Source organism: Primulina eburnea, chromosome 3, assembly GCF_022965805.1.
Source record: "Primulina eburnea isolate SZY01 chromosome 3, ASM2296580v1, whole genome shotgun sequence".
Taxonomy (NCBI): Eukaryota; Viridiplantae; Streptophyta; class Magnoliopsida; order Lamiales; family Gesneriaceae; genus Primulina; species Primulina eburnea.
The window spans coordinates 3670243-3698117 of NC_133103.1; the positions used below are offsets into that span (position 1 = coordinate 3670243).

The following is a 27875-nucleotide window of genomic DNA, read 5'->3' on the forward strand; positions in this document are numbered from 1 at the left end:
TTGATGACAGTCGGTCTCACCTCACCTCGCTTAATAATATACTAGTACAACGACGCACGTATTGCGTGCTTGTACGATATGTTTTTATAATTTATTTGATTTATATTTAAATGATGATCAAAATATATTTATAAGAAATAATGAGTGACAAAATTATAATTTTGATATATGAACTTAAAAAATAAATTAAAAAAAAAGACCTAAGCAAAAATTGAACTTACAACCTCATGATTAAGAAACATAGACTTTATCCACTAAACTACATGTAACTTGCTTTTATTTTTTAACACTTTATTAATATATATAATTAGTAATGTAGAGAGTGGGGGTGAAGGGCATTTTAGGTATTTTAAAAAACAGACCAAGGAAGTTACTCTAACCTAGGGGTGTGCATTCGGTTAATTCGGTCACCGACCGAACCGAATTGCCAATAACCGAACCGAACCGAATTTTATTTTGATAACCGAACCGAACGAATTAGTTTTAATAACCGATCACAAATTAACCGAATTAAAATCGGTGACCGAATTAACCGATTTTTTTTAAAAAAATAAAATTAAATATAAAAACATTAAAAATATTATAAATTATATAATAAATCTATTTTTTAAAAAAATTAATTTATTATTCGGTTAATTCGGTTAACCGATTTTTTTTTTACGAAAACCGAAACCGAACCGAATTAACCGAATTAACCGATTTTTTTAAACTTCCAAAACCGAATTTCCAAAATAACCGAACCGAATTTCCGAATTGGCTCGGTTCGGTCGGTTATTTCGGTTTAACCGAGATTTTGCTCACCCCTACTCTAACCTACTCAGCCTTAATAAATAGTAAGAGATATAATAGTGAATGCGCACACAGCTTAATAATATAATTAGTGTACTGACACACACAACACCGACGTACACGTTGTGTGCTTGTATAATAATTTTTTATAATTCATTTGATTTATATTTAAATGAGGATCAAAATATACTCATAAGAAATATTAAAAGACTACACTGTAATTTTGATGTATGAATTAAAAAATAAATAGAAAAAGAAAATAAAAATGATAAAATAAGAATTGAATCTGCAACTTGAAATTTAAGAAATAAAGGCTCTATCCGCTAAATTAATTGTGATTTACACTAAAGTTTTCACACTTTATTAATAAGTATAATTATTTAATCAGACCATGACGCCAAAAAGTTAGTTACATATATATATATATATATATATATATATATATATATATATATATATATATATAATTGATTTGTCCTTTACTTTGCATATTTGCATCTGCCCCAAATCAATTATATATATATATATATATATATATATATATATATAATTGATTTGGGGCAGATGCAAATATGCAAAGTAAAGGACAAATTCAACGTCACTTTGCCTCACATGTTAGGCCGACATATACGACGCATTGAGACAATCATGTGGCGCATACCGAAAAATTAATCACCAATTGCTCTCTGGCACGCACGACCATGGAGCATACCGACATAATTTTTTCAATCATGGGAGCCCTAATTTGAATCTGACACTTTAGCTAGAAAAATTAGATTTGAACTTAAATTCCCAATTACATTAAATATTAAGTACATTTTGTATGTTTTAGCAGATTTGTCTTATCATGGGTTTAATTTTATAGACCAAGATTCTTTCGAATACAACAGAACAACAATTTTTTTTTTTAAAAAGAACATTTTTGCCTTGAATTTCATTTTAAAAAGGGACAGAGATGATAAATAAGCTCAAGTGCCTAACAAGGTGACCCATTTTCCATTGAAATGTCATCATAGCAGTACAAGGATTGCGTGTGTAAATAGAAAACGTTGCAATCTGTCAAAACAATAAGAAAACAGTTCATTTTTCATTCTAAAATATGTGTGAAAGCCAAAACTTATTTCACCATCACTTTTTATTGTACTTCTGTTCCTCGAGGTGGGAATAACAATAAAAACAACGTGGAAAGTTGTTGATGCGATATTATTCTACCACCCATTTACTTCTATTTTCGTATTTTATTCATTGGTACTTGAAATCTCCCAGGCATATATTATGCATTTATGCTTGTGTTTAAAGAGAAATTAGTGGATATAGAATTCCAATACTTCACGAGAGCCAACTATCAACCCTCGAATCCAAGCTTGACTCAAGTATCTGGATTTCAAAATTTGTGCAACTATTTGCAGAAAATAGTTCCTATATTACAGTAAAGCTCGACATATATACCTGAAAAGTCGGCACACATGATATTATCGATTGGCTAGCCACAAAAGTTTTATCCCAAAACTGGGGGGCTGGGGGGTGTTAAGGTAAAGCAATACTCGTTACGAAGCTAAGCGATAGGAGCATTTGATTCATGTGACGTGAAAGGAAAGTTTCAAACTGTGGCAACTGGTATCAAAGGGATCTCGGGGTGTTGTTTATAAGGAAACTCCAATGTAATGTGTACTTGGGGCGACTTTTGGAGCTATCAACCCGTATGGAAACGCTGGCTAAGGATTGTAAGTAGTTGGAAATCGAAAGTTCGGTCATGCTTCAAATGGCTGATTTTGAGATTCAATTTGGCGGATTGTGCGTGACGGTGTGATATAAGCCACCAAAGAGTTGCAAATCCGAATAAATGCACCGCATAAAAGTCAAATGATTTCACTTATTCTGCATTCCCGTTTCTTATTCTAACACAAGTGTCTTACACAGCAGTAGAACAACACTAGTGACATAAAACTAAAATAGTAATAAAACAACTATATGACTAAAAATGAAGACTTTCATGTAGTATCCTTCAAAGAGGCATGTTTGTTTGCGTAATTTTCATTGGATTGTAACACCACATGTAATTGAAATATGATGACAAGAAGTTTGAGTCTGACCAGAATATTTTGTTCTTCTAACTTGTTTCACTCTTTTTGGACATGGTCAACACTAACACAAATATTTCCAATCAAGTGATTCAGCATAACACCTGCTGCAACACTTACGTTCAAGCTTTCCACAGCCAAGAAGGACCGGAATTCTTGACCTGGATTTTCAATGTTGCCAGTATCTTCATCTCCTGTCATTATCAAATCTATGGGAAGATTTCCGGGAATTCTAATCAACTGAGTGCAAGATCTCTCCACCAATGGCCTCAAACCCGTGCCTTCGCTGCCCAGTACAAGGATCGTAGGAGCACCAGGCACAACTTCATTCAAAGGAACGGTTTTTGAAGAAACCGAACCACCAAGAACCCGCCATCCATTTCTAGAAGATGAAGTCAAGAACTGCATCATATTCTTGCACGATCTAAGCTCCATTAGTTCGAGTGAACCCGCACTGGCCTTGCTCACAACCCCACTTAACGGGGCCGAATTCTTAGCACACAACACTACCCCAGAAGCACCAAAAAAATAAGCAGATCGAATTATCGCCCCCAAATTTTGAGGATCAGTTACCTCATCCAACGCCAGCCAAAGAGGGCCCTTATCGGACTCAATAGAAATAGGTTCCAACTCCTTTATCCCGACCATTTCCAGCGGGGAAGCATCAAGGACCAGGCCCTGGTGAGGCCTATTATCTACTACCATGTTCAAATCATGCTTTGATAGCTCTTTTTGGCTTAATCCAAGCTTCTCAGCCATCTTTAAAACTTTCTCAAAACCTTTCTTGTCCTTCTTTTTCCTATTATTCGTACCCAAATCTAACCCTTCTTGAATATACAATCCATAGAATTCTCTTCGTGCAGCCGAAAGTGCAGCCAAAACAGGACCAACTCCATAGATTCCTTCTCCAACTAGTTTTGGTACCGTAGATTCTTTAGCTTCTTTCCATGTCTTCCTACCCCAATTTTCCTGATTAATCCATGTCCTAACTTCTGGTCTTTCCGATCCTGATTTTACCTCAACAAATTTGCTTACCCTGTTCCTAATTTTATCCCATCTTGGATCATCCCCAACCTCCACATCCCCATCCCCGTCCTCACTAAAGTCGTCTGCATTCCTCATCTCATTTCTCCTACCTTCAAATTTTTGGGTTTCTCTAATTTCCATCCTACCTTTTAAAAACTTTTCTGCCGATTCTTCCCATGAAGACCGAAACACTTTACTCACCTCACCACTTCCTACTTCTCTTTTTTCCCTCCCCCTGGATTTTGCCAACCAAGGAAGGGTCTTTTTACTCGTCTCAACCTCAATCTCAGAATGTGAACTGATAAAACGTCTCGCTCCCAATTGTGAACAACTCAAGACAACACTTTGCACACAAAAACGCGGTTTAGCTGACGTTTCACGACACCACAGAAACTGTTGACCCGGTTTCTCACAAGACCCGATAATTGAATGATAACCAGCAAACATGGAAACGGGATTTAAACTTCCCATTCTGGAGGGCTGCACAGAAATCCTAAAAACTAAAGGGAATGCGTGAGGTCTTGCCATATTACAGCACATAGAGAGCTATAAGCTTTTGAGATTCGAAGAAACCAATAGTTGAAAATGAAATTACCGAACAGTCAATTAGAAATGCACCCAAATTCAAATGAAAAGGTAATAAATGTGTCTAAAATCATTTCCAATGAACTACACCGTACCATCTTCCTCCGGAGCGGGGTTTGAGAGGGTTTATCTGAGTATACCAGGTAAAGCATCCGCCTGGCGGAATAGCATAAGAAAGCTTGAGTGGATAATAGAAGCGACGTCGTATGTGCTTTGGGCCCGCTCATGTCAGCGTCCAACCCAAATTCCTACAAGATGGGCCTATTAATACAAACTTATTATGTCCAGTAAATGGCATATTAATGTAACTTACAGCAAAAAAGCCCATACATATGAGTGTGTGTCTCGGATATTTACCTTTTATTAAATTAATTTTAAATACTTTATTATAAACTAACTTCAAGTGCAAGACTTTTGAAAATAAATTAAAATCGATTAAAAGTAAAAATGATATAAATTAATAGATTCAAACATATTTGAAATTTTATAGAAAAAAAATATATAATTATATTTCAAAGTTTAAATTCATTCGGAGTGTTCTTCACCAGATAAATTTATGAGTAATTTCATAAAAAAATTAAAAAATATTTGTTAAAATTATTATTTTATCAATTTTTTATTTTATTTTTTTTTATAAGTACACACGCGTATTTTATTTACCAGTAATTTAGACAACACGACATACTCGAGCAATATATACGGACGTGAAGAGTTGGGCCTTATCACATTAAAAAATCCATATATGAAAATATTAAAACAGTAAATCGAATTACACGAGTCATCTATGATGAAGAGGGTATGAAAAATGCGAACAGCTGATATTTGTTTGGGCATGAGCAGATGATAATATAAGTTCTCCCACTGGCGATCAGCATTTTGAAGGTTCAACAAATGTCCAACGGCGTTTTAAATTCTGGATATGCTTGCTCATCGGTGCATGAGAAAGTTCAAGAAGATATCGCGGGAGTCAGCAACAAACCTTAAATCAGGTTTCTGCTGCCAAAGGGGTGTTAAATGACGGAATCTCACCAAGCTAACCGCCGAGTTCTGCTCGAGTCGGAATCACAGGGACAAGATAATTCCCGTATGGAGAGTCAAATATTCTAAAACTTGTCATGCAGCCGTCTTGCTGTGCTTCAGTTACAGCAAAATCTCTCGCCTGTCGAACTCTTGAATTGACACGGCTCATATGAGTCTCATCGCCCTACATAGTTGTCATGAATAAGTTAACTAAATTGCGATCGACAGAAGCTCGAGTGAAAGAACACAAATGGTGAGAACAAAATTCACGTACTGTTGATTTATCGATAAGCATCATAACCGCGTCTCGCTTTTCCAGTGATGAGACAGCAGGTGTCGAATGAGCGGGGCTGTAATCAAATGCACGACAAAGTTAATCACCTAATTAGAATCAAGAAACCCACAAAACAATTTATCATCTAAGGTAAGGCAATTACTCATTACGCTCGCGAAACTACTGACGACCAAAGAGGAATTAATTCCTCTGAGCAGGTTTGCCCAGGATAAATCACAACGGCAATGAAATGAATATAATGAAATCAAAAATTTTACACATTAAATGGATGCTTGTTCTCTGTTCAAGGCTAGATAATCCTAGATAAGTTAAAAAATAACAAGGTAATTACTAGCTATCAGCCAGAGCGGGTGCGTTGAGATTAAAGAAGAACAATGCTGTTCGAATCCGGAATGCAACAGGATCAGCGCAATTACAAAATAGATCCGCATAAATGAGGCAAATCCATTTCAAGCAAGGTCATAATTATTAAAACCCACAAAAGGCCTAGACTGATGGCTTATTGAGACTCGCCCCTTGCATTCCGAAACAAGCTAAGGCACAGCCCTTCGACGAAGAGCATCGTGCCTCAACCACTAAGTCCAACCATGAAGGCTGAAGCATGACCCTTAAATATACTGTGTCCTAAATACAAAATGAACAGCAAGATAAATATAACATAGTTCGCATCACTGCATAATTAACATTTGATGAGGAATTTACCAATTTTTTACATTTTACCTGAAGTTCGCATCATTGCGTAATTATCATTTGATCAGGAATTTGTACTCATTACTAAATCGTGTATCTTACGTAGATGAATTCAACCATTTTTCAGTAATCAAGAGAAAGAACTCGTAATTCAGCCGAGTGATATCGGGTAACATCACTGATCGCTATGAAAAATCCCACGAAGTCCATCATTTCGCTCCATAAATTCACATATCTCGAGTCAATTCAATCCGCACGATAACGGACAAAACAGCAACCTAAAGATGAGACCAAATACCTTTCGAAAGATGCGGCATCTGTTTTCTTCCTCTTTGGGGGAGGCTTGAATTTCATGGGTTTAATTCCAGATTTCAGCTATAATTGAGCCCTAAGTAATCGCAGTCGCTCGCGGAGCGATGAAGTTTGTCCTTAAATGGGCCTAATATTTGGGCTTTGTTTGCTCAGCCGAAAATCTAACCCTACGCTCCAAATCTGAAAATCTGTGAAACTTGTTATCGAGAATCCGGCCAGAATGGAAGATGGTATAGAGGAGATTTTTTACTAAACTAAAAAATGTGTAATCGATTTTGGGAATTTGGGTATACAGTACAGGGAGGAAATTTGTAAAATAACTTCGGTTACGAGGATATCAAATTCGATAAATTTTAATTATATATGGTAATAAGTTATTTGACTAAGGTATGAGTATTCAATCTTTTGATAGATGATGATGGATTATATGAAATCTTACTCAAATCTGATTTATCGTCATCATTAATTTTAATTTTTTTTACTTACTTTAAATTGAAACTAGCATTTAAAAAAAAATTGCTTGTCGTTTTGACAATTTTATTTATTCCTAAAGATTTCACATTCTTCGTCCAATTTAAAATTTAAACTGATATTGTAATTTTGAATTTTTTTAAAACAAATTTCCAAAGTAATGAATGTAGAGAGGAAAAGCATATGCACCACGCGTTGCTGTTTCGATTTGTTTACAGCTTAAGTGAAACATATGAAGGAAAACATATGCAAGTACTCATGTATGGTCAACTTCAAAATCATTGGTCCAGGGCAGGGGATGGACAAATTAAATCACATCACTCTAAATAAGTAATTTTTACAATATATTTATTTTGTCTGTTAATTCATTGGAGATCAACTCTATTGTTCATATCCTTATGAATACGTTGCTGAGTAGATATTAAAAGGGTAGGAAGATTTGTACGAATTTGGCTTGTTTCTTTTAAGTAATTTGGCTTGATCAAGAATCTTTTGCACCATTCCATAAAAAAAAACAGAATGGTAAGCTAATTTTTTACATATGACGTAAAGACATTAGAGAATGTTTGCCACTCTTAAAATGTAAAATTTATTTTTCCTTAAATAAATCAACCCGTAATGAAACATACGTCCCCGAAATTCTTTTTTACATTAGATATTTTGAAATGATATAGTCAATACATATATGTATATATAAGCAAGCATTCACGAGGCCCGAGGGTGTCAGAATCCTGAGGTATATTTTTTGTTTTAAGGACACATTGCTCCACAAAGTAGTTTTGAGTTGTTGCTTTTTCAAAAGGCTCCCTCACTCTCCCATCAACCACATTCCAATTGGAGGCCTTGTACATTCCCACTTTTTTTTATGTTTTTTTTTTTGACAATTTCACTTACTTTTTTCAAGATTCAGATTACCAATATTGATCTTTTCATTAATGTATCGTACTATTTATTGACCCATCGATGTAATGTTCGTTAATACGTAAAAAAACATGTCTTCACTAAAATATGTTAACTTAAAATCTGACCTTTTTAAGGGGCAATCAGCAATATTGACGGACACCATAGATGTATGAGCACAAAATATGACAGCTAGGGTACTGTACTACAAATTATCTTTCTTGGTTTCTTTCTTCTTTTTTTTTTTGTAAATTAAAACTTTGTCGGATGAGCCGGTATTTGTTTATTTCATCTTATATTGAAAATTGAAGCAAGAAAACATATTTAAGTTTTTCTTAACGATCTTTTGGTTTATATGGAGTTTTATTGACAGAAGAGTAATTAGTGGATTGAAGCAGTTATTTACGTGGATATCCTCTGGATTTATCGTTGTATTGTCTTATACGTGAGTAGGTCTCATGTGAGACCGTCTCACGGATATCAATCTGTGAGACGGGTCAACCCTACCCATATTCACCACAAAAAGTAGTACTCTTAGCATAAAAAACAATACTATTTCATAGATTACCCAAATAAAGATCCGTCTCACAAAATTTGACCCGTGAGACCGTCTCACACAAGTTTTTGCCCTTATACGTACTTGATGTAATTATTGGACGAGATATATTTTGCATGTTGGATTTGTAAAGTACTTTTTATCAGTCCAAAGCCGCACATTTTTGTCTCCTAATGCGGACGCTCACGAGGTCTCCATAGCTATGTTTCTTTCAAGTACATTGATATACAGAGAGAAAAAGGGACATATATATATGTTTACACTTCAATTCAACACATAAAATTCGACTCTCCTGCTAGTTATAATGCTTGTTTAAATAACGGTAGGGCCAAGATTATGATTTAAAATTATTGCAAATATATATATATATATATACACACACACACATATATTAAAATCTTTGTATATTTCACTATTTAAAAAAAAAAATCAAATAAATGCTATTTATTTGCGTTGCAACCCGTTACTATGGAAAATCACAAATTGGGTCCTTTGTCCTCCGGTCTTGGTTGTCGCAGTGCAATATTTATTTACTATAATTCCTGGTTTCACTTTCTTGTTCTGTTAGACTGTTTTTTTTGGTAGCAGCCTTTGTACAAAATGGAAACAACCTAGATTCTAGCCTCTAATCCTGTTCTTTTTTAGTTTACCATCATCTCAAGTTTTTTTTAACAACTCTTTCTTGAAAATTAAGTAGGAAGAGGAAAATATGGGAAGAGCGACGCGATGGTTAAAATCTGTGTTCGGGATAAAGGTTAAAGATAAGGAAACAAAGGATTATTACTCCGCTGACGGTAACCGGTGGAGCTCTGGCCATTCCAACAGGGATGACAGCGTTTTATGCAACAATCCATCTACCATTCCGCCCAACATTACGCCTGCGGAGGCGGCGTGGCTGAGGTCTTTCTACTCCGATTCCGACAAGGAGCAGAGCAAGCATGCGATAGCGGTGGCCGCAGCTTCGGCGGCAGCAGCTGACGCGGCTGTAGCCGCCGCACAGGCGGCGGTTGCGGTGGTTCGTCTCACCAATCAGGGAAGAGGTACGCTGTTGGTTGGCGGCGGCCGGGAAAGGTCGGCCGCTGTCAAGATTCAAAAACTTTTCCGTGGATACCTGGTACGAGTAAAACTTTTTAAGTTGATTTAAACAAGAAATAAAAAACATTTATAACTTGTTTCGTACTTCCGTCTCGTGACATGAACTCATATTGCGTTTGAAATGCATACAGGCCCGAAAAGCCCTTCGTGCTTTGAGGGGACTGGTAAAAATTCAAGCTTTGGTGAGAGGATATTTGGTGCGTAGACAAGCAACGGCCACACTTCATAGCATGCAAGCCCTCGTAAGAGCGCAAGCCAGTGTTCGGGCCTGGAAAACAAGACGTTTCATCAACAATCGTGCTTCCTTTCAGGCCCGAAAATCCCTGGTGAGTCATAAAAATCTTTAGAATGTAGTTTCACAGTTATTTTATAAGTTTTGTTCCGTCTTTTGTGAGGGGTTGAAATTTGTAGGAAAACCCTGATGATGCGAGAATTGAGCATCCAATGGCATTGCATAGCCGGAGGCTTTCTGCATCATTCGAGAATGCCATCAATACATTCGACGAAAGCCCGAAAATCGTGGAAGTGGACACCGGTTGCTGGCCAAAGTCAAGGTCCCGGAGAGGCCACGACACATGGATATCAGATCCCGGTGAGGACTCCACTGGAAAGGGAATTTCTTCTCCGTTTCCGAGTCGAATCCCGGAACGAAAACTGATACCCGATGGCCATTATTTCCCCAATAAAGAATGGGTCATATCCGGGGAAGAATGCCATTTCTCCACCGCACAAAACACGCCAAGATTCTCCAGTTCCTGTGGGTGCAATGCACCCTCGACACCAGCGAGGAGTTTTTGCGTGAACTACTTCAGCCCGAATTACATGGCGAATACACAATCATTCAGCGCAAAACTGAGGTCCCAAAGTGCTCCAAAACAGAGGCCTGAGCCAGGCCCGAAGAGGAGGCTTTCACTTCATGAGATGATGGAATCAAGAAACAGCTTGAGTGATCCCCGAATTCAGAGGTCATGCTCACAAGCTCAACAAACCATTAATTTCAAGAATGTCGTGCTAGGAAATCTTGGTAGGTCTTCTGAATTTGTTCGGGAAAATTTCGTCCAAGAAAAGGGTCGTCCCATACGCGAAAATGGCTTGTTGTAATTCACTTGATTTTTGTCAACACAAAAATCTAAACAATTAATTAGATTTTGCATTTCATATGGTTTTGATTTTTTTGCAAGTACTAGTTTCAATTGTTTTTTTTAAAAAATATGGGTAATTGATTGTTGTCGCATTTGGTTATTCCATGAACTTTGTTAAATTAATCGTAATAGACAGACACAACGATCTAAATAAAAAAATTCTCTTATTAGCCCTGTTCATCGGATCTGCCTTAATGATACTTTATTTTATTTCGATATAAAATTAAGTTTTTAGAATTATTTGAAAAATGTTACATTGCCCAACTCTGCGGGGCCTTGTACCTATTTGAAATGTAGACTGTTTGGCTTAAGGCAATATAACTGTTGCAGCTACTAGTTAGCTGGGAATTTTTTTGAGATGCCCACTTCTCTTTTGTCATTTTTACATTATTTATACGTCAGCATACGTCCAAATAATATTGATAGTGGGGGACCAATCATGTATAATCCCTGCAGAAAAATCTGAAAATAATTAAGGATATCCAACATGCATAATGAATATGTTAAAACAAAACGAAATGGTTCACCTCATTATCCGCGGTTCCTGTGGATGTTATTTTTTGTCCACATATTTTTTTGTTGGTAAAGCATGAATGAAAATTAAAATCAAGGGTTCTTAAATTGCTTAATTTCTCGTTTTATACTCAACCAAGAACGAATCCAAGTGCAACAAAAACCATGGAAAACATTTATCTTAAAAGAAATCATATTTCAGTTTCATGCAACATCAGCCAAGCAGCATGCATTGCTCCTTCGTCTAGGCATTCACTAAACAAGCAGACTGTGTGCTACCCGATTTTTCATATGATGGCTTTAAGATCATTCCACTTACATATATGGTATACCAGGATTTATCGAATAACACGCATAAAAAAAGGCTCACAATAGAATAAGTAGACGGTTGTGTTGGTTTATGTGAAGGCCGAAAAAATCTTTTAGTAGATACAAACATATATGCTGGCACTTATACTCGGAACAACATTATGGATCATTGCTCATCTGAGAAAATTTACTGGGGGGTCCAAGCTCCCAACCAAAATGCTAAGGTCAATATCTTTGTCTTCGAATTTCTTGATAAACGGATGAGTCTGTAGGTGTACCAAAACTATGGTTAGTTAAATTACTCACAAAAAAAACCGTGTGCATAATGATATTTGTGATAAAACTGCAGATGGTATGTTGATGATGAACTAACCAGCAGTTCTAAAGACGAAGCTCTGTCTTTAGGATCCTTCTGTATGCTGTGCAAACACAAAGAATGCAAGTGATAAGATAATTTGAAGAAAAATAACTTTGGGTTTCTACAGAATAAAAAAGCAGAGGAAATTCTCAGTCCAGCTATGTTATAGCTTGTGTCGGTTATTCTCTTTAGTCTTTGTATGATTCATTCATTCATTCCACATTCCACATTCTGACAAGGTTATATTCTTTAAGATGGTTCAAGACTTGAATTGAGAAACGGTGACGATGCATTGCGACTAGTCATTCAAAATACCCTCTCCCTTACCACTTTCTTTCATCAAATATCACTTCTTATTTGATAGGTTCGCATCAGTTATTTAAAAGACATTGAGAATAGGATTTACTCCCACTTGTGAAAAAGGAAAAAAAACTTTAATAACTGCAAAATGGGGATGCTGATATTTAGAGAAGAATTTTAGGAAATAGATGTTCTTCGTGACCATATGAAGCTGATTAGAAGCCTGGATCCTTACCAGGCTGAGATAAATGAACAAAACTCTGGAGAAAACTGATCTGGCGGAGCTGCAGGTGGTGGACTTCCAACAATAGATTGCAAAAGCTCATAGAAGCTTGGGCCACTTTGTTGATCTTCAGATTTTGTGTAAGGAAATCGTCCAATAGCACACTCGAGGATCACCATACCTAGACTCCAGATATCACTTTTATTGTCATAGGTGCTCCCACTGATTCTTTCAGGCTAAGAGAGAGGTCGAGAAAAAAGTTAAATTAGTTTTCTGTGAAATTATTGCTTTGTTGCATGATTATAGATGACAGACGATCCAAGAAAATGTCATGAAGAAAGGTAGTTGAATAATCATTTCTATATGAGACTGAAGTTTGTAAATTTTTACTCACTGCCACGTAATTGTAAGTCCCATATGATGACAGACGATCCAAGAAAATGTCATGAAGAAAGGTAGATGAATAATCATTTCTATATGAGACTGAAGTTTGTAAATTTTACTCACTGCCATGTAATTGTAAGTCCCAACAAATGTATCACGTTGTCCCATAGAGGTTGCCAGCACTGCACTAACGCCAAAATCTGTAATTTTTACTTCCCCTTTGTGATTCACTAGCAGGTTTGATGGCTTAATGTCTCTATGTATAACATGTCTCTCGTGATGCAAGTAAACAAGACCTTGCAAAACCTGAATTCAGGTATACTACATTATAGGTCTGGGAAGTGAAAATGAGTGAGGTTTTAACTTGTCGAATATAGAAGTAAGATACTGATTAACCTGTTTGCAGACAACTACAAGATAAGGTTCAAGAATTGTCTTCACTTGTCTAATTATATCGACCAAAGATCCACGGTCCATATATTCGAAGACAAGAGATATAGCTCCATTATGATAGAATGAGTGATAGCAAACTACAACATGAGGACATTGTGATGCTTGGTTTATTTTGAGCTCCTGGACAATTTGTTTACGAATCTCCTCCTGTATATTCATCTGGATAACCTGCAACGACACCTGATCCCTTAAACATAACGGAATCAAACTAGTGCTACTAAAAGAACCTGATCTCGGATGGAGGCAATTCATGCTTTCCTTGCAATCTAACCTTCAATGCAAACAATGTTCCGACCCATTTATGACGAACAAGCTGAACTACACCACCACTTCCTTTGCCAATGACTTTGATGGTCTCAAGATCTTCCAGTGAGAATTGAAGATCTATCGCCTTTGCCTCTAAAGGCTATGAAAAAATTCAAGACAAAATATTGATATTCTGATTTTTAGAAATCGTGAATTCCATAGATTGACAATTAAATTTCCGTTGTTAAAAGGAAATAAATTCACGTTGTTTTAAGAACACAGTTAGCCAAAATGTTGCCTGAATGGTATTAAAGTTGCAGCAATTCAAGTGCTCGACTGAACATATAGTTGAGTGGAGTTACTCGTGGGATGAGAGCTTCTATGACTAAATATAATGACTCTAGAGTAGATACTAATTCATGCAATGCAAGTGTTCAAGAATTGAAATGAAAAGAAACTATAGGTACAACCTCAATTTATGGGAACTTCTAAAACAAGGGTAAACAGTGAAGTGTTTTTTATGCATGGAGTCGATTGCTACTAGCTGAAGAATGCTAAAGCAGCAATATTTATTCAACTACTCCTTCACATTCAGTCCATCATTAGAAATTGGAGCCAAATAAATCTATAACAGCAATCAACTGAAGATTCTGAATAAAAATGGTATGACCAACTGAGCATCTTTAAAAGCTGTCTTCTTCAAACTAGAGCCTGAAGATTCTTAACGCTCCGTAGATTGCATATAATTTGAACCAATCACCAGATTGTATCAAACCCAAGTAATTCCATAAAAGTTTTCTAAGCCCTCTACTGAGATTCCATTTTCTAACCTAAAAGGTAGATGGAGAATAATCTACATTATTAAAAAAGCAGACCTAACAAATGCATGATGCCACAAACTTACCAGCGATTCATTCTCATCAGAAATCAAGCGCAGCCCGTTCCGATTCAACAGCAAATTTCCATCGTGAAATGTCCCACTCGCCGTCCTGCATTTCCATAAAGACCAACATAAATCAGTATCAATTCAATTAAAAATTCGAAAATCAAAGAAATCTTACAGGAAGCTGGAGATTGGGGAATCTGGAGCTGGCACGGAGAGCTTGAGTTCTTTGAGAGGTTTCTTGATCTTCATGATGGTTTTCCGACGGCTTTCTTTCGGCTGTGTTTTGCACTGACAAGTAGTGGATCTTAGGTATATGGAGAGACTACCGAGGGGGGAAGAAATTCAAATGGAAATGGCCGCCAACTCATACCCTTCTCAACTCATGGCCTGACTCCGCCCAGACCCATATCTGTACCCGTCAAGTTAAACCCGGTTATAATACACAATTCATATGTATATAGTTCAAACAAAAAAGTTTAAAATCTTTTAAAAAAAATTTGAACATGGTATGAAAATTTCATATATTTCTTTTAGTGCGATATTAACTATTGTAATAATTATTTTTTATATATATTATTATTATTTACAGACTGTGTTATTAGTAAAATTCCACGATCAACTCAATTTTAAATAAAAAACTATGAAAAATAAATATATCAAAAAGAAATAGTTTCATTTTATGAGATAAAAAAAAGTTAGTGGAATAGGTCGATTCGACCACGGACGAGTTGAGAAATTATCAACATAACATATCCAATCTATTTATGGTGGGACGGCTGTACTAGTTACTGTAATAAATTTTTTAATGTAATTTGCTGAATTGAGACCATTCGACATGCAACTCATTGTAACCCACCGTTAAATAAATCTAACCTATTTTATTTTGACACCACTAAAATATTACTTACAAGATTACTATGAATACTTAATTATCGATTCCGACTAAACATTTTTAAAAATTAAAATTGTTGATTTCGAGCAGATGATTTTTTTATGGGAAGCAGACGATTTTTAATGCTGAATCAGTTAATGAATAACCACGCAAAGTCAAACCAAACCTCAAACCAAATGTCTATGGTTTTGGTTTAGGTTTCAATCGAAAATTCTTTATTCCTATTTTTTGTATATATATATAAAAATCATTAGAGAAATTTGATGGTCTAATTTCTAACATTATATAATGATAATAATTAGCCTCTTGTATAAACAAGTTTGTGGTTTTTGTTCCATTTAGACTTTAGTTGTGCCACATATTTTTTTTATATTTTAGTTAATCGATAAATTGATATTTCTACTTTTTCATATTGAACTGAAATTTCAAATTTTAATCTATTTTAAATTTTTTAAAAAGAAGAATTGAATAGGAGCAGAGTAAAAGCCCATTAATAGAGTAGTCTCTTGTGAAATAGTCTCACGACGATCAATTTTATCAATATTTACAATAAAAATTAATATTTTTAACATAAAAAATAATATTTTTTTTATGAACGATCAATATAAAAAATTTATCTAGATAACTTTTTGCTTTAATATTTAGGAACAATGCGTGCAGTTCTCATGTTTTTTTTATAAATGTGGGGAACAGACATGCCTCTAATGTCCAAACGAAGCTGCGGATTCGAGGCGCTTTTTCTTAACCCCATTTCACAAATCCTTCTCAAGTCCGCACCCTGCTGACACACTGCAAGACACTTGCTACTGTCCTTTGTCCCTCACTCGAGCTTTACTTTCTGAGGATAGAGCCGTTGGAGGAGAACAAAAAGAGATTGCTGAAGTATTGCGTAGTAGAGATTCTTGAAGTGAGGAAGATATTTCGCGATCTGAAGTGATTTGCTGCTAATGGGGAGTGGGTTTGTGCTGGTTTCTGCAATTTTTTTTATGCCGATGCTTTTTGGTATGTGCCTACTTCCCATTTTGCACTCTGTGTTTCCTATGTTGGTTTCGGTGCAAAATGCAACTGTTCTTGAGATTGAAGAGTCTTAGATTCTGGTTAATCTAGTCGTGACTTCTGAGAGTTGTCCAAGAAAGCATTTTTTTCTTGGGTTTTGTTTTTAAAGTTGTTCGTTTCTTTTACGGGGAAAAATTGTGATTTTATGGTGCTTCATCTGTGCTTCTTTATTGCAAGTAGATAAAATAGGCTCTAAGCATTTCGTAGTTTCGATTTGAGCCAAAAGTATGAGATTTTGGAAGTCTTGGACTAAATGGGTCATACGAGAATATCATCTTGTATCCATTTGCTTGCGTAATTTGTTAAAGTCTCTGATTCCTGTCTTTGTTTTGATAGTGCCGTATCTTTCCACGCATTAAGTATCGAGGAAATATTTGAATTATACATGACACTTTCTTCCTTAATGTTTACGACTCTTCAATGAATGATGAAGAGTGGGCTAGCTTACTTCCAAGACACTAACCAGCGCAAGCTGGTTTAATTCTGTAGAAGTCGTGATAATGCTGCTTGTATATTACACCGAAACCAGTTACGGATTCAGAAATTTGTCAGAAAGGTTTGAGATTAGATGAGGTTTGGCATGTTGAGATTTTTGGGTGTGAAATTTGAAAAAAAAAATTACAAATAGTAGTCAAACTTGAAACAGACTCCGAGCTCTCGTGATTTTAGAAATCACATGCTTGCGAAATCTGGTTGTCTACAATTGCATTGCCTTGGCGTATATATGCTTACTGCTCAGTATTCTACATTTTTGCTGTAGCCATTTGCAGAGCCGGCACTATTGGCATATGCTATGGAAGAAATGCCGATGATCTCCCCACCCCAGACAAAGTCGTCCAACTGCTTCAACTTCATAATATCAAACACGTGAGGATGTACGACTCCAACATTCAAATTCTCAAGGCCTTCTCCAATACAGGAATTGATCTGATGATCGGTATTCCCAACTCAGACCTCTTACCGTTTTCCCAATTCCAATCAAATGCCGATACATGGTTAAAAAACAGTATTCTGCCGTATTATCCAGCCACGAAGATAACTTACATAACTGTGGGTGCTGAAGTGACTGAAGCTCCAAACAACATATCTGCAATGGTTGTCCCCGCAATGCGAAATGTCTTTACGGCCCTGAGAAAAACCGGTCTTCATAGAAGGATTAAGGTCTCGAGTACCCATTCGTTAGGTGTCTTGTCCAGATCATTCCCACCTTCAGCAGGCGCATTCGCCAGTAAGCATGCGTTCTTTCTCAGACCTATGCTGGAGTTTCTCGCTGAAAATGAGTCCCCCTTTTTGGTTAATATATACCCATATTACGCCTATAGGGACTCTGCTACTAATGTGTCACTTGACTATGCTCTATTTGAGTCTTCTTCAGAAGTCATCGATCCGAACACCGGGTTATTATACACAAACATGTTTGATGCGCAGATTGACGCGATTAACTTCGCTCTCATGGCTTTGAATTTTAGAACTATCAAGATTACGGTAACTGAGACTGGTTGGCCTTCGAAAGGAACCCCAAGTGAGACTGCTGCCACTACAGATAATGCTCAAACTTACAACACTAACCTGATTCGTCATGTTATAAACAATACTGGTACTCCTGGAAAACCAGGGGACAAAACTGATGTGTACATATTTTCGTTGTTTAACGAGAATAGGAAGCCTGGCATGGAATCAGAGAGGAACTGGGGTCTGTTTTTCCCAGATCAGACAAGTGTTTATAATCTTGATTTCACGGGGGCTGGTGCTGTGGATACGACCACAAATGGGAACATCACCAGTTCGAATGGAACGTGGTGTGTTGCATCCTCTACTGCTTCGGAAGCTGATTTACAGCACGGTGTAGATTGGGCTTGTGGATCGGGAAACGTGGACTGTTCCGCTATTCAGCCAAGCCAACCTTGTTTTGAGCCAGATAACTTGTTATCTCATGCTTCTTATGCATTTAACAGCTATTTTCAGCAGAATGGAGCTACGGATATTGCTTGTAGTTTTGGAGGAGCAGGTTTCAGGACAAACAAGAATCCAAGTATGTAATAAAACTTCTGGTTTTGCATTTTGTGTTGATCTCAAGTCCAAGGACAGATTCAGGAATCCAGGAGGGGGATACGGTGGGATGATTCGGAGGATTTATATGTAAAAATTTCTGAAAATTTCCATGATCCCTCGTCCCATTATCTACCCCTGGTTGTATTTTGGTGAATGTTTTATTAGACTCCTCGGGGAAAACTTACCTCTTTTATTCTGTATTGGCAGGCTATGATAACTGCGTCTACACGACATTCGGGTATAGAATATTTTCTTTTATAAACATGCGATCTTCGTTATAACGAAAACATTTAATGACTTTGTTTTATTGATATCTCTTGATCTCGTGGCATGACTTCTGCAGGGGCAATAATAAAACTGCTGCAGCAGCCAACACGACGGCCACTTCAATAAAATCTTCATCATCTGTACCACACGTCTGCTTCTGCATTCTGGGTTCGTTGCTAATGGCGTCATTTGTGGTTTTCAGTGGTTTAGGCTGAGCTACAAATCTACAAATAATCGTTGCCCGCCAGGATGAGGTTATAGGCTTCAATGTGAAGCAGTAGAGAACCCAAGTAATGACAGTTCTTTGTTGTGCTATTAATTTATTTGAACTGCGCAGGGGAGGAAGTTGTTCTGTTCTGGAATTGTACAAATTTGTGTGCTCGTATATTATGGGAATGTGAATTCGGGAGCGAGAATCGACATTGTTATCAAAGATTCAAAATGACGTTCCCGTACACGTGTTAACGATTATCTACTTGGAATAAACACGTGTTGCGAGTATATAATATGATATATAATTTTTCTTATTTTTTTATTTTTTATTTTTAAATAATTGTTTTAGATATAATTTTCTATGTTAAGTACATTATATCAAAGACGTAATCTAATACGTAGAAATTAGTTGAGATAAATGTGAAAAAATATAGCTGAGATGTATTAAACTAAAATTGAAAAAAAAAGTTAGTGTGATAGAGACCATAGGCCATATCACTATCAAATTAACTATTCAAATAATCTTAATTTTATAATATAATAATAATATCAGTATTATCACACACATAATGTGTATAATATAATATATTTAGTATTATTTGTTACATATAAATAGTTGAGTTTTCAAATAATTAGTTTGGTTATAATTTTAATATATAAATTTTTTTTTATAAATCTTTTTTAATCGCAAAATTCAATTATGATTTTTTACACTTAAAATAGTTTATAAATACTATCTATATTAATTGGTTGATAAAAAATATGAAAAATTTTGTTGAGAAAAGCTTATATTTAAAATCAAATTTACAATTTCAAAAGAAAAAATCATCGTCCCTCTGATAACTCAACTATTATAGTTATATCTATAAAATAATATAATAACAATATATATATAGTTACGGGTTGTTTTGTAATTTACAATAAGTGATGAAAATATATCTTATTTACATCATATCTAAGACATCACAAAGTGATAAAATAGTTACAGATTATTTGGTAATTTATAATAAGTTGTGAAACTAAAACTTAGTTCTATATATCTTATTTCATATCACTACATTAAATTTACTTATGATACCTAATATAGTTACTGTTATTTGATAGAGTAATAATATTAATTAAATCTAAGTTGGTAATAGTCTGCATAAATTTATGGATACTAGATCTTCGATAGTGTGGTACTTTGAGACAAAACGTGATATTTTATAAGCTACATTTTGAGTTTAGATTTTATTTTTTTTAATTAAAAAATAGTATTAACTTACGAAGTATCATAAAATTTGAAAGATACTCATAACAAATATTAAAAGCCACGTGTTCCTTTTATTTTCATCTTATTTTATATTTTTTCTAATTTTGTTTATTTTATTTTAGTTCATATCTTCTTTATTTTTTATTATAATTTTGAAAATTAATTTTTTTAAATTTCTCATCATTTCTTATAAATAGACAACTAAAAAATTATTTTAACATAAAATGTTATTTATCAAATTCATAGTTCGTATAAATTGTGGTAACATTCTTCAAAATAAAAAAAGAGATAAATTAATTGTAATATCAAGTAATTGTCTACATAATATAAATTGAGTTAAATAATATAATTATTTATAGAAACTATGTGTTAATAACTAAGACATCATAAAATAAAATATAAAATAACAAAAAAATCTTAATATTAATTTTATATTCTGTTTTTGAATTTTATCTCAAAATTAATAAAATTTTCGTAAGTAAATATTTTTACATCCTATTATTCTATTGATATTTTGTAAATCCACACTAAAACTTATGATAAAAAATAAATAATATTAAAATTCGAAATAGGATTTTTATTAAAAAATTAATCGTTGCCATATAAAAACAAATTGTTGCATTTGAGATTCTTAAGATAATTCAAACCTTTTTTAAGGAAATAAATTAGACGGTCTATCACATATAACTTAGGTTAGGATGTTAATCATCGATTGTATGCAAGGCAATTTGTATTTTCAATTTTAAAAATACATAATATCATATCCGAACTATTTTCCCCGCCTTGATTTTCTACCAAAACGATTTAATTATTTCGATTTGATTTATTTGATTTTAACAATTAGTTAAATTATTAGTTAAAACTAATAAAAGATACACACATGTTGTATGTGTTAAAATTATTTTTAGTTTGATCAAATAATATTAAATAATTAATACAAAAATATTTTAAGAGTTATTCAATTTAAAAAGAAAGTTTTCACTAAATTTTTTACATATAAAATCTAAATAAATTAAATAAAAAAACCAACAAATGAATAATAACAAAAAAATTCTTAATTAACTAAATATCATTTCATAAAAATATAATCTAAAAATAAAATAAAATAAAAATTAATAAATCTGTTTTTATATCATTCGATTTTGACCTATATAATCCGAAACCAAATCATATAAACTTATTTTTTCAAATTTGTATCCGAATTAAAATTTCAGTTTTCGGTTCAGTTTTTAGTTTCTTCGGTTTAGATTTACGGTTTTTCCGATTGAAATCAAAGTTCACACACCTCTACTTAGACAATATCAAGACCTGTTAACATTTTTGGTTCTAAATAATTAATTAATTAAGAAAGCAACGCCTCACTCAAAATCGAAGGACAACACTTTTCCCGGCGGAATTATGATCGGAAATATATGTTCAAGGGCCAAGATTTAAGACAACCCACCCCACGGACCTAGCCATATTTACGAGTTGTTTGCAATTAAAATTTCAGCTATCCTTACCAATCTTCCTGTCCTACAAAATTTCCAGTTCTAATCGCGCAAGAAAGGTTCACTGGATATCATCGAACCCATGGCTGACCGGCATGATGAAAATGCAAACTAGTCAGCCTAGTGGGAACCAAATCATGGAACTTACATGTAGATGATAAGATATCACATGATTGATTGGGACATCGAGAGTAAGGCGACCAAAAAATTTAATTCGTGTTTGTAATACCTGGACGCCGAGGGCTAGCCATGATTCATAGGTTCGATTGTAATGAGATTATGGCAATACTGACAAGAGGCACACGAGGGCACGCCGGATGTGCAAAAGAGTTCAATTTATGAAATCATCAGGCGCTATGATACATGCATGTTTAAACACATACTTGTAGCAAAATTACCTTAAAGTATTCATCGCTAATAACTAAACTACTTCATGGAAGCCATATCGAAGTTGATATAACATACAGAATTTTTTTTAAAGAAAAGAACGTGCAAAGCCAAATGTTTGCAAGATTGAAATCATTGGGAAAAACAGTCAGAAACACATAATTTAACACATGAACACAAGAACAACTTTAGAAAATAGAGATGGTAAAACGACCGCGCTGTCCCATTCAGACACACAGATAATACAAAAAACTTGCCAAACATCAAACTGCTTTTGTCATGTCCAAGAATCCAGTACTTCAAATACTGTATAAAGGTCCTCACTACAAAACATTCCAATACCAGAAACTCAGAAAAAAGGTAATACAGATGCCAAAGATATTATTTAATAGAAGATTAAACATGAACAAAAAGCAAAAAGGAGAAAGCTTACCAAATAATTACAGACCCTGATCAATAAGATAATCACCAATCTTCTCCACAACCATGTTGCATTGACCTGGAGTCATAGGTTCATCATAGATGCCAATGATTAAGGCCTGACCGGTCTTCTTGATTGTAATACCTCCAGCTCCCTGCAATGGATCAGCACATTCTTTTAAGAAATGAAAGAAGCTAAATTAATATGGTGTCAAAGGCAAATCTCAAAAAGCTACATCAAACTGTGTATGTTTAGTAACAGAATATCATTCATCTTTCCGGAGCCCAAAGGAAAAAAGAAATACAAAAATAGGAAATTATTATGACCTTGTCCCATGCTATGCTACAAGTCTCTAAAACCAAACTCGTGATACTCACAACATGGTCCGCACAACTTTTTTAAGTCTCCATCGCAACCTAAAATTTCAGTTGGAATTTCTGAAGGAAATTGGTTTCCTTCGTTTGGTGCCAAATAAAATTACCGGTAGGGTATACAATCATCATATTTTACAAACATTTCCTTATCATATTCATTAACATTTTGAATGAAAATGTCCGCATCAAAATTCGTCAATTACATCATATATTCACTCATATCACAAGACTCGGGAAACAAACACGAATAAGCTCACAAATTACTTCGAATATAAACGGATACCTTCTTCCCTCGAATGACAGCTCCAGCCTCGCCTTGGATAACCATGTATTTTGTCCCACCAAGGTGTAATCCGGTAGGAGCTAGTGTACCAGGAGTTTCAAAGTCCGTTTTGATAGCAGAAATCTCCTCCACTTTAAACTACATTCGCATTGATTTAAAATATTAATAAAAATTAGAATCATCCAACATCCACAAATCATATGCCTTGATCTCGAAACGTTCAGAGTGACAATGAAATATCTTATTATGAATCATCGCTCTCGTTTTCCTACTAAGCATATAAGTTAGAAATGATGATATCGGCATTTGAAAATTCAAACACTGATCAATATAGTGGCGGACGTGGACTTATGGTGTCCGAAGTATATTTTCATTCCAACATGAATTCTCAATATTACAGCTAGCCTAATCGACTTAAATGTTCCTCCAAAAGGTCCAACTGTAAACGGCGGAGCAATTCAACGAGCTATAGTTCAGCCACAAAATTAACTATCTAGCCCCCTCGTCGCACTGAATTCCTGGATCAACTTCTGCCCGCATACAAAAAATTTAATCTGAAAATAACTGGTCAAATAAGTTCAATCAATAAATAACCAAAAAACAAAAAGCAGTTCACGTCGGGATCGAACAACTCGACGCCGAACGGCGCCCAACTAAACAAGCAAACAGATCTCCTCTCAGAAGGTGTAAAATCACAAGCAAGCATCCATGAAAGTTACAGATCCGAAGGTAGAATGAAAATAGAGTAGCACAACCTGAGGGAAGTTGGAGCTCTGGGCCCAAACGCTGCCGTCGACGCCAAGAATAGCTGCGGCTGTGAGGTGGCAGCCGTCGATATCGGCCATCAAATGATCATCTATATAAGATTGCCACGACATGCTGCAACAAATGGATTGAACTGCGAGAGAGTTGAAAGAGGGATATTGTTGAAATGAACGGAGACGGAGAGGAATGGTGCGGTGGTTTATTATTATATAATAATAATCACACTACTGTGGCCCCACACCATTGTCTCTATAATTTTCCAATCCGCGTTCCGATTTACATATTTGGAAAACAGATGAACTTCTTTACATACTTTTTTTTTTAAAAAAAAAAAGGGAATCCCTACCAAATATCTTGGCAGACATTCTCTTATTATTTTGGCTTTGATTCATTGAAAAAATAAAAGTAAACCAAGATACGAGGACCAAATCAATGTTAGAAGTTGCCCTAAGAAAATGGATAATTATAACATTAGGTTGTGCTTAATTGATATTTGATTTGAAACAAGTTATTTGATTTAAGAAATATTTGATATATGAATTTCCAAAGATGTTTATTGGAAAACACGAAAACAACTCTATTTTTGGTGATTATCTCGAATTAAATTGGGATCAGCGAGCTCATTGGTCACCACATCTTGATCATATTTGAAAAATATATCATTGTTATTAATAGAATTGATTACTTGACCTAGAATCGATTCGAAATTCCCTTGAATTTTGAAAATCCAAATAAATTAAAAAAATTGAAATTATTCGATCTAATTTAGAGTTTAGTGACAAGATGTTGATTAAATTTTGGAAAAATTGAAATATAAATTCTTTTATTTTATTTTTATCTTCTGTGAAAAGTGATTGCGATTTACTGCTGCCGTAATTTTTAATTATAGTTATTATTATTTTAGAGTAATGACTGAAAGAAAAGACCAATTATTTTAAGAAAGATGCATCTCGTTCATCAAAATAGAGATTACAGGTTGAAACACCTAGCGAATAGGAGCTCTTGGCAATTCAAGATTCGGGACATAGGAGATAATGAAATAAAATAAAATCTTCTTTTGGAATTTGAAACAATCTTCTGGTAAATTTCATGAAATTACAATTGTCACACCCAATTTTTTATACATACTGCAATAACACATATAAAAAAGTTTAAAGATTATTCCTCAAACACGAGAACTTGGAGAACACTGCTGAAGAAAATGCCGAGTAAAATTATGCTTAATTTTTATTTACAACCGACTCCTCCTACAGAAGCTTCCTACCGCCTTCCGTTTATGCAGGAAACGACGCATAAACGACGGCATGCGTGTACAAAAGGGAACTTAGATCGCTCTATCTTACCCGCGTTTATAGTCAAATATGAGGGCGATTTCTTTGGTAGCCATAGAGCAATTTGTATTACAAGCCAAAATACCATTATATGAGAAACCAATTGTATATCAGAAAGATGTCTGTAAAAATTCGGAAGAGTATCAAACCACTAAAAAATACATAAAGTACTCGCATAAAGCCACAACTTTCATCATCACAAAATGCAAAGACATTGCTGTTGATTTCAGGCACAGAGAATATATATCATTTCCCGAATACCAAACTGCTTTTGCCATCACCAAGAACCCAGAACATAAAAACCGCACAAAAGCTTCACTACAAAACATTCCAAAAGCAGAAATCGAGTTTCAATAGCATGCAAGAACAAAAGATTGAACGACGACAGAAAATTAATGAAAAATGAAACGCCAAAAGGAGAATGCTTACCAAACAATTAAAGACCCTGTTCAATGAGATAATCACCAATCTTCTCAACAACCATGTTGCACTGGCCTGGAGTCATGGGTTCATCATAGATGCCAATTATCAAGGCTTGGCTGGTCTTTTTGACTGTGACACCACCAGCTCCCTGTATCATACCAACACATCCCTTCAAACTTAAGTACATTCAAAGGCAGCAAATCAAAGGCTACCTTCAGTTCTTGGAGATATTGTTTTCAAAATAATCATGTTTATTCCACATATTATCTATTGAGTAAAACGTGCGCCACCTATGCATTTTTTTCCTTCACGAAAAAATCCAAAACTGCAGGATAACATTACGGTCATTCTTCTTGACTACAATCTAAAAAATTGCTGACCAAACTCATCAGTACAACGCTTGAACCACATGTTGTCCAAAGTTTAAGTATCTTTTTCAATTAAAAAATATAATTTAAATGAATTTCCATGGCTGGTCTAACACAAAATAGAAAGGAATGCTTGTGCTAACATGTTCTTTCTCAATTTGTTCCTTATTTTCTTACTTCCTTTCATCATTCAAGATCTAGAAAATATTTTGAATTGATATTCTTTTGCTAAAGAATACTGCTCAAGGACATTGAATTTAATTGTTTAGGTTTCCCTTTACATTCCTAATCTCGATTTTAAAATCAAACAAACTGCAAGACTCTTCAGAGAAAAGCACAGATAAGCTTGCAAGCCAATGAATTTGAGTAGGAAAATACTACCTTCTTTCCTCGAATGACAGCCCCGGGCTCACCTTGGATAACCATGTACTTGGTTCCCGCAAGGTGTAACCCAGTAGGAGCTAATGTGCCTGGAGTTTCAAAATCCGTCTTGATGGCAGTTATCTCCTCAGACTCAAACTGCATCAACATTAATTTCACATCAGAAAATTAATGAATCAACAATAAATTACTAGACCGACCACACAAGTTAGATAGCATGCTCGTACAAAATGGGTGTGCAGCTGCAAATACCAAGCATCAATTGTCATCCTCTTTTCCTATTGACAACCATTTTCTATTTCCAGCACGCTGAATCGGTTTGTTGAAAAATAATCTTGGAAGTTGATGCAGCCACTATAAAAATTTGCTTTAAATGATCTAAAAGACAAGCACTTCCACCTATGACCTTGCAGTTGTACTGCAATTAACTGAATGAAGTATACTTTGAAGTGGCTAACATGTGCAATCGTAATTGAAAGTTCCCGCATTGCTGCAGATCAATTTTACCCGTGAGCAGACCAAGTGATGCGCGCTGGGTTTGGTAGTTACCTCCACTTTTAGATTTAACGTGAAATCAAAATTCTAGGTGTAATTTGTCCTATGGCAATAGAAGGAGTTGGGATATCTATCAAGCGATCCAGAGTAGCCAACTCAACAATTTTTTATGCCAGGATTTCCCCAGGAAGGAAAAGTTTATTCCGTCGCCATTACGTAACTGTTAAATGCTCAACCAGCACAGTTACTGGTTCAGCAATAATCAAACTATATTTGTACTTCATATATTCATTCTGTGCACACAATCATAGACATCACCAAATCAAAACACAACCAAGCAGGATCCAAAATATTGTAAAATTCGTTTAGTAGCTGGATCGAACGAATCGCGTCGAATCGAATCAAAATACCAACAAAACAAAATCAAAACAATCAGCTGCCAAAACAACGGATCAGCTAGTTCAAATCACGCAGCCATCCATGAGAATTTCAGATCCGACATTCGAAATAAGAGATGTGGTACAGAGCAGCGAGAAGAACTGGAAACAAGAAAAACCTTAGGGAAATTCGAGCTCTGAGCCCAGACGGTGCCGTCGAGGCCGATGATTGCTGCGGCGGCGAGGTGGCAGCCGTCTATGTCCGCCATCAAGTGGTCATCTATGTAAGATTGCCACGACATCTTCCCAGACGTGCCAGAAACTGAGGCGTGTTTGGCTGTATGCGCTTATAAATAATAAATAGAAAAAAGAAAGAAAGTTGTAGTAGCGTGAGATTAACGGGGTTAGGGAAAT

General features: G+C 35.2%; 7 protein-coding genes across 8 annotated transcripts; 2 read left to right on the forward strand and 5 right to left on the reverse strand.

Annotated features, from left to right (window-relative positions):
• Window positions 1–2761: 2761 nt before the first annotated feature.
• On the reverse strand, window positions 2762–4679 carry LOC140825443 (uncharacterized). Its single transcript, XM_073187215.1, has one exon. It carries the CDS (start codon window positions 4434–4436, stop codon window positions 2910–2912), a length of 1527 nt encoding a protein of 508 aa, XP_073043316.1. The 5' UTR covers window positions 4437–4679; the 3' UTR covers window positions 2762–2909.
• Window positions 4680–5208: 529 nt separating this feature from the next.
• On the reverse strand, window positions 5209–7011 carry LOC140825444 (uncharacterized). The gene is made up of 3 exons (XM_073187217.1): window positions 6785–7011; window positions 5776–5851; window positions 5209–5685 (listed from the first exon to the last, which is right to left on the reverse strand). Exons 1-3 carry the CDS (start codon window positions 6838–6840, stop codon window positions 5515–5517), a joined length of 303 nt encoding a protein of 100 aa, XP_073043318.1. The 5' UTR covers window positions 6841–7011; the 3' UTR covers window positions 5209–5514.
• Window positions 7012–9212: 2201 nt separating this feature from the next.
• Window positions 9213–11057, forward strand: LOC140828024 (protein IQ-domain 26-like). Its single transcript, XM_073190992.1, has 3 exons — window positions 9213–9839; window positions 9952–10146; window positions 10232–11057. Exons 1-3 carry the CDS (start codon window positions 9435–9437, stop codon window positions 10919–10921), a joined length of 1290 nt encoding a protein of 429 aa, XP_073047093.1. The 5' UTR covers window positions 9213–9434; the 3' UTR covers window positions 10922–11057.
• A 611-nt stretch (window positions 11058–11668) lies between these two features.
• LOC140825446 (mitogen-activated protein kinase kinase 6-like) lies at window positions 11669–15048 on the reverse strand. The gene is made up of 8 exons (XM_073187219.1): window positions 14810–15048; window positions 14653–14737; window positions 13774–13908; window positions 13446–13670; window positions 13173–13355; window positions 12678–12901; window positions 12158–12203; window positions 11669–12050 (listed from the first exon to the last, which is right to left on the reverse strand). Exons 1-8 carry the CDS (start codon window positions 14881–14883, stop codon window positions 11958–11960), a joined length of 1065 nt encoding a protein of 354 aa, XP_073043320.1. The 5' UTR covers window positions 14884–15048; the 3' UTR covers window positions 11669–11957.
• Window positions 15049–16253: 1205 nt separating this feature from the next.
• LOC140825445 (glucan endo-1,3-beta-glucosidase 13-like) lies at window positions 16254–19401 on the forward strand. Its single transcript, XM_073187218.1, has 4 exons — window positions 16254–16528; window positions 17343–18614; window positions 18842–18872; window positions 18978–19401. Exons 1-4 carry the CDS (start codon window positions 16474–16476, stop codon window positions 19114–19116), a joined length of 1497 nt encoding a protein of 498 aa, XP_073043319.1. The 5' UTR covers window positions 16254–16473; the 3' UTR covers window positions 19117–19401.
• A 2957-nt stretch (window positions 19402–22358) lies between these two features.
• Window positions 22359–24334, reverse strand: LOC140825447 (profilin-3-like). The gene is made up of 4 exons (XM_073187220.1): window positions 24077–24334; window positions 23322–23459; window positions 22677–22818; window positions 22359–22566 (listed from the first exon to the last, which is right to left on the reverse strand). Exons 1-3 carry the CDS (start codon window positions 24197–24199, stop codon window positions 22684–22686), a joined length of 396 nt encoding a protein of 131 aa, XP_073043321.1. The 5' UTR covers window positions 24200–24334; the 3' UTR covers window positions 22359–22566; window positions 22677–22683.
• Window positions 24335–25480: 1146 nt separating this feature from the next.
• On the reverse strand, window positions 25481–27875 carry LOC140825448 (profilin-2-like). 2 transcript variants are annotated; one of them, XM_073187222.1, is made up of 4 exons: window positions 27641–27875; window positions 26590–26727; window positions 25847–25988; window positions 25481–25730 (listed from the first exon to the last, which is right to left on the reverse strand). In XM_073187222.1, the coding sequence occupies exons 1-3, from the start codon at window positions 27761–27763 to the stop codon at window positions 25854–25856; spliced, it is 396 nt and encodes a 131-aa protein (XP_073043323.1). In that variant the 5' UTR covers window positions 27764–27875; the 3' UTR covers window positions 25481–25730; window positions 25847–25853. The 2 variants fall into 2 exon arrangements, with proteins under 2 accessions (XP_073043323.1, XP_073043322.1); XM_073187221.1 differs by having other exon boundaries at window positions 25481–25735.

What these genes read in the sequence shown, in the direction of transcription:
- LOC140825443 (XM_073187215.1), bottom strand. Translation starts at nt 4,436, where the DNA reads ATGTGCTGTAATATGGCAAGACCTCACGCATTCCCTTTAGTTTTTAGG.
- LOC140825444 (XM_073187217.1), bottom strand. Translation starts at nt 6,840, where the DNA reads ATGAAATTCAAGCCTCCCCCAAAGAGGAAGAAAACAGATGCCGCATCT. An exon ending in GATGCCGCATCTTTCGAAAG is followed by an intron (nt 5,852 to 6,784) that starts GTATTTGGTCTC and finishes ATTTGATTACAG; the next exon opens with CCCCGCTCATTCGACACCTG. An exon ending in TGCTTATCGATAAATCAACA is followed by an intron (nt 5,686 to 5,775) that starts GTACGTGAATTT and finishes ACAACTATGTAG; the next exon opens with GGCGATGAGACTCATATGAG.
- LOC140828024 (XM_073190992.1), top strand. Translation starts at nt 9,435, where the DNA reads ATGGGAAGAGCGACGCGATGGTTAAAATCTGTGTTCGGGATAAAGGTT. An exon ending in AACTTTTCCGTGGATACCTG is followed by an intron (nt 9,840 to 9,951) that starts GTACGAGTAAAA and finishes AAATGCATACAG; the next exon opens with GCCCGAAAAGCCCTTCGTGC. An exon ending in TTCAGGCCCGAAAATCCCTG is followed by an intron (nt 10,147 to 10,231) that starts GTGAGTCATAAA and finishes TGAAATTTGTAG; the next exon opens with GAAAACCCTGATGATGCGAG.
- LOC140825446 (XM_073187219.1), bottom strand. Translation starts at nt 14,883, where the DNA reads ATGAAGATCAAGAAACCTCTCAAAGAACTCAAGCTCTCCGTGCCAGCT. An exon ending in TCCCCAATCTCCAGCTTCCT is followed by an intron (nt 14,738 to 14,809) that starts GTAAGATTTCTT and finishes ATGGAAATGCAG; the next exon opens with GACGGCGAGTGGGACATTTC. An exon ending in TTGTAGTTGTCTGCAAACAG is followed by an intron (nt 13,356 to 13,445) that starts GTTAATCAGTAT and finishes ACCTGAATTCAG; the next exon opens with GTTTTGCAAGGTCTTGTTTA.
- LOC140825445 (XM_073187218.1), top strand. Translation starts at nt 16,474, where the DNA reads ATGGGGAGTGGGTTTGTGCTGGTTTCTGCAATTTTTTTTATGCCGATG. An exon ending in TTTTATGCCGATGCTTTTTG is followed by an intron (nt 16,529 to 17,342) that starts GTATGTGCCTAC and finishes TTTTTGCTGTAG; the next exon opens with CCATTTGCAGAGCCGGCACT. An exon ending in CAGGACAAACAAGAATCCAA is followed by an intron (nt 18,615 to 18,841) that starts GTATGTAATAAA and finishes CTGTATTGGCAG; the next exon opens with GCTATGATAACTGCGTCTAC.
- LOC140825447 (XM_073187220.1), bottom strand. Translation starts at nt 24,199, where the DNA reads ATGTCGTGGCAATCTTATATAGATGATCATTTGATGGCCGATATCGAC. An exon ending in AGAGCTCCAACTTCCCTCAG is followed by an intron (nt 23,460 to 24,076) that starts GTTGTGCTACTC and finishes ATGCGAATGTAG; the next exon opens with TTTAAAGTGGAGGAGATTTC. An exon ending in CTGTCATTCGAGGGAAGAAG is followed by an intron (nt 22,819 to 23,321) that starts GTATCCGTTTAT and finishes GATCCATTGCAG; the next exon opens with GGAGCTGGAGGTATTACAAT.
- LOC140825448 (XM_073187222.1), bottom strand. Translation starts at nt 27,763, where the DNA reads ATGTCGTGGCAATCTTACATAGATGACCACTTGATGGCGGACATAGAC. An exon ending in AGAGCTCGAATTTCCCTAAG is followed by an intron (nt 26,728 to 27,640) that starts GTTTTTCTTGTT and finishes ATGTTGATGCAG; the next exon opens with TTTGAGTCTGAGGAGATAAC. An exon ending in CTGTCATTCGAGGAAAGAAG is followed by an intron (nt 25,989 to 26,589) that starts GTAGTATTTTCC and finishes GGTATGATACAG; the next exon opens with GGAGCTGGTGGTGTCACAGT.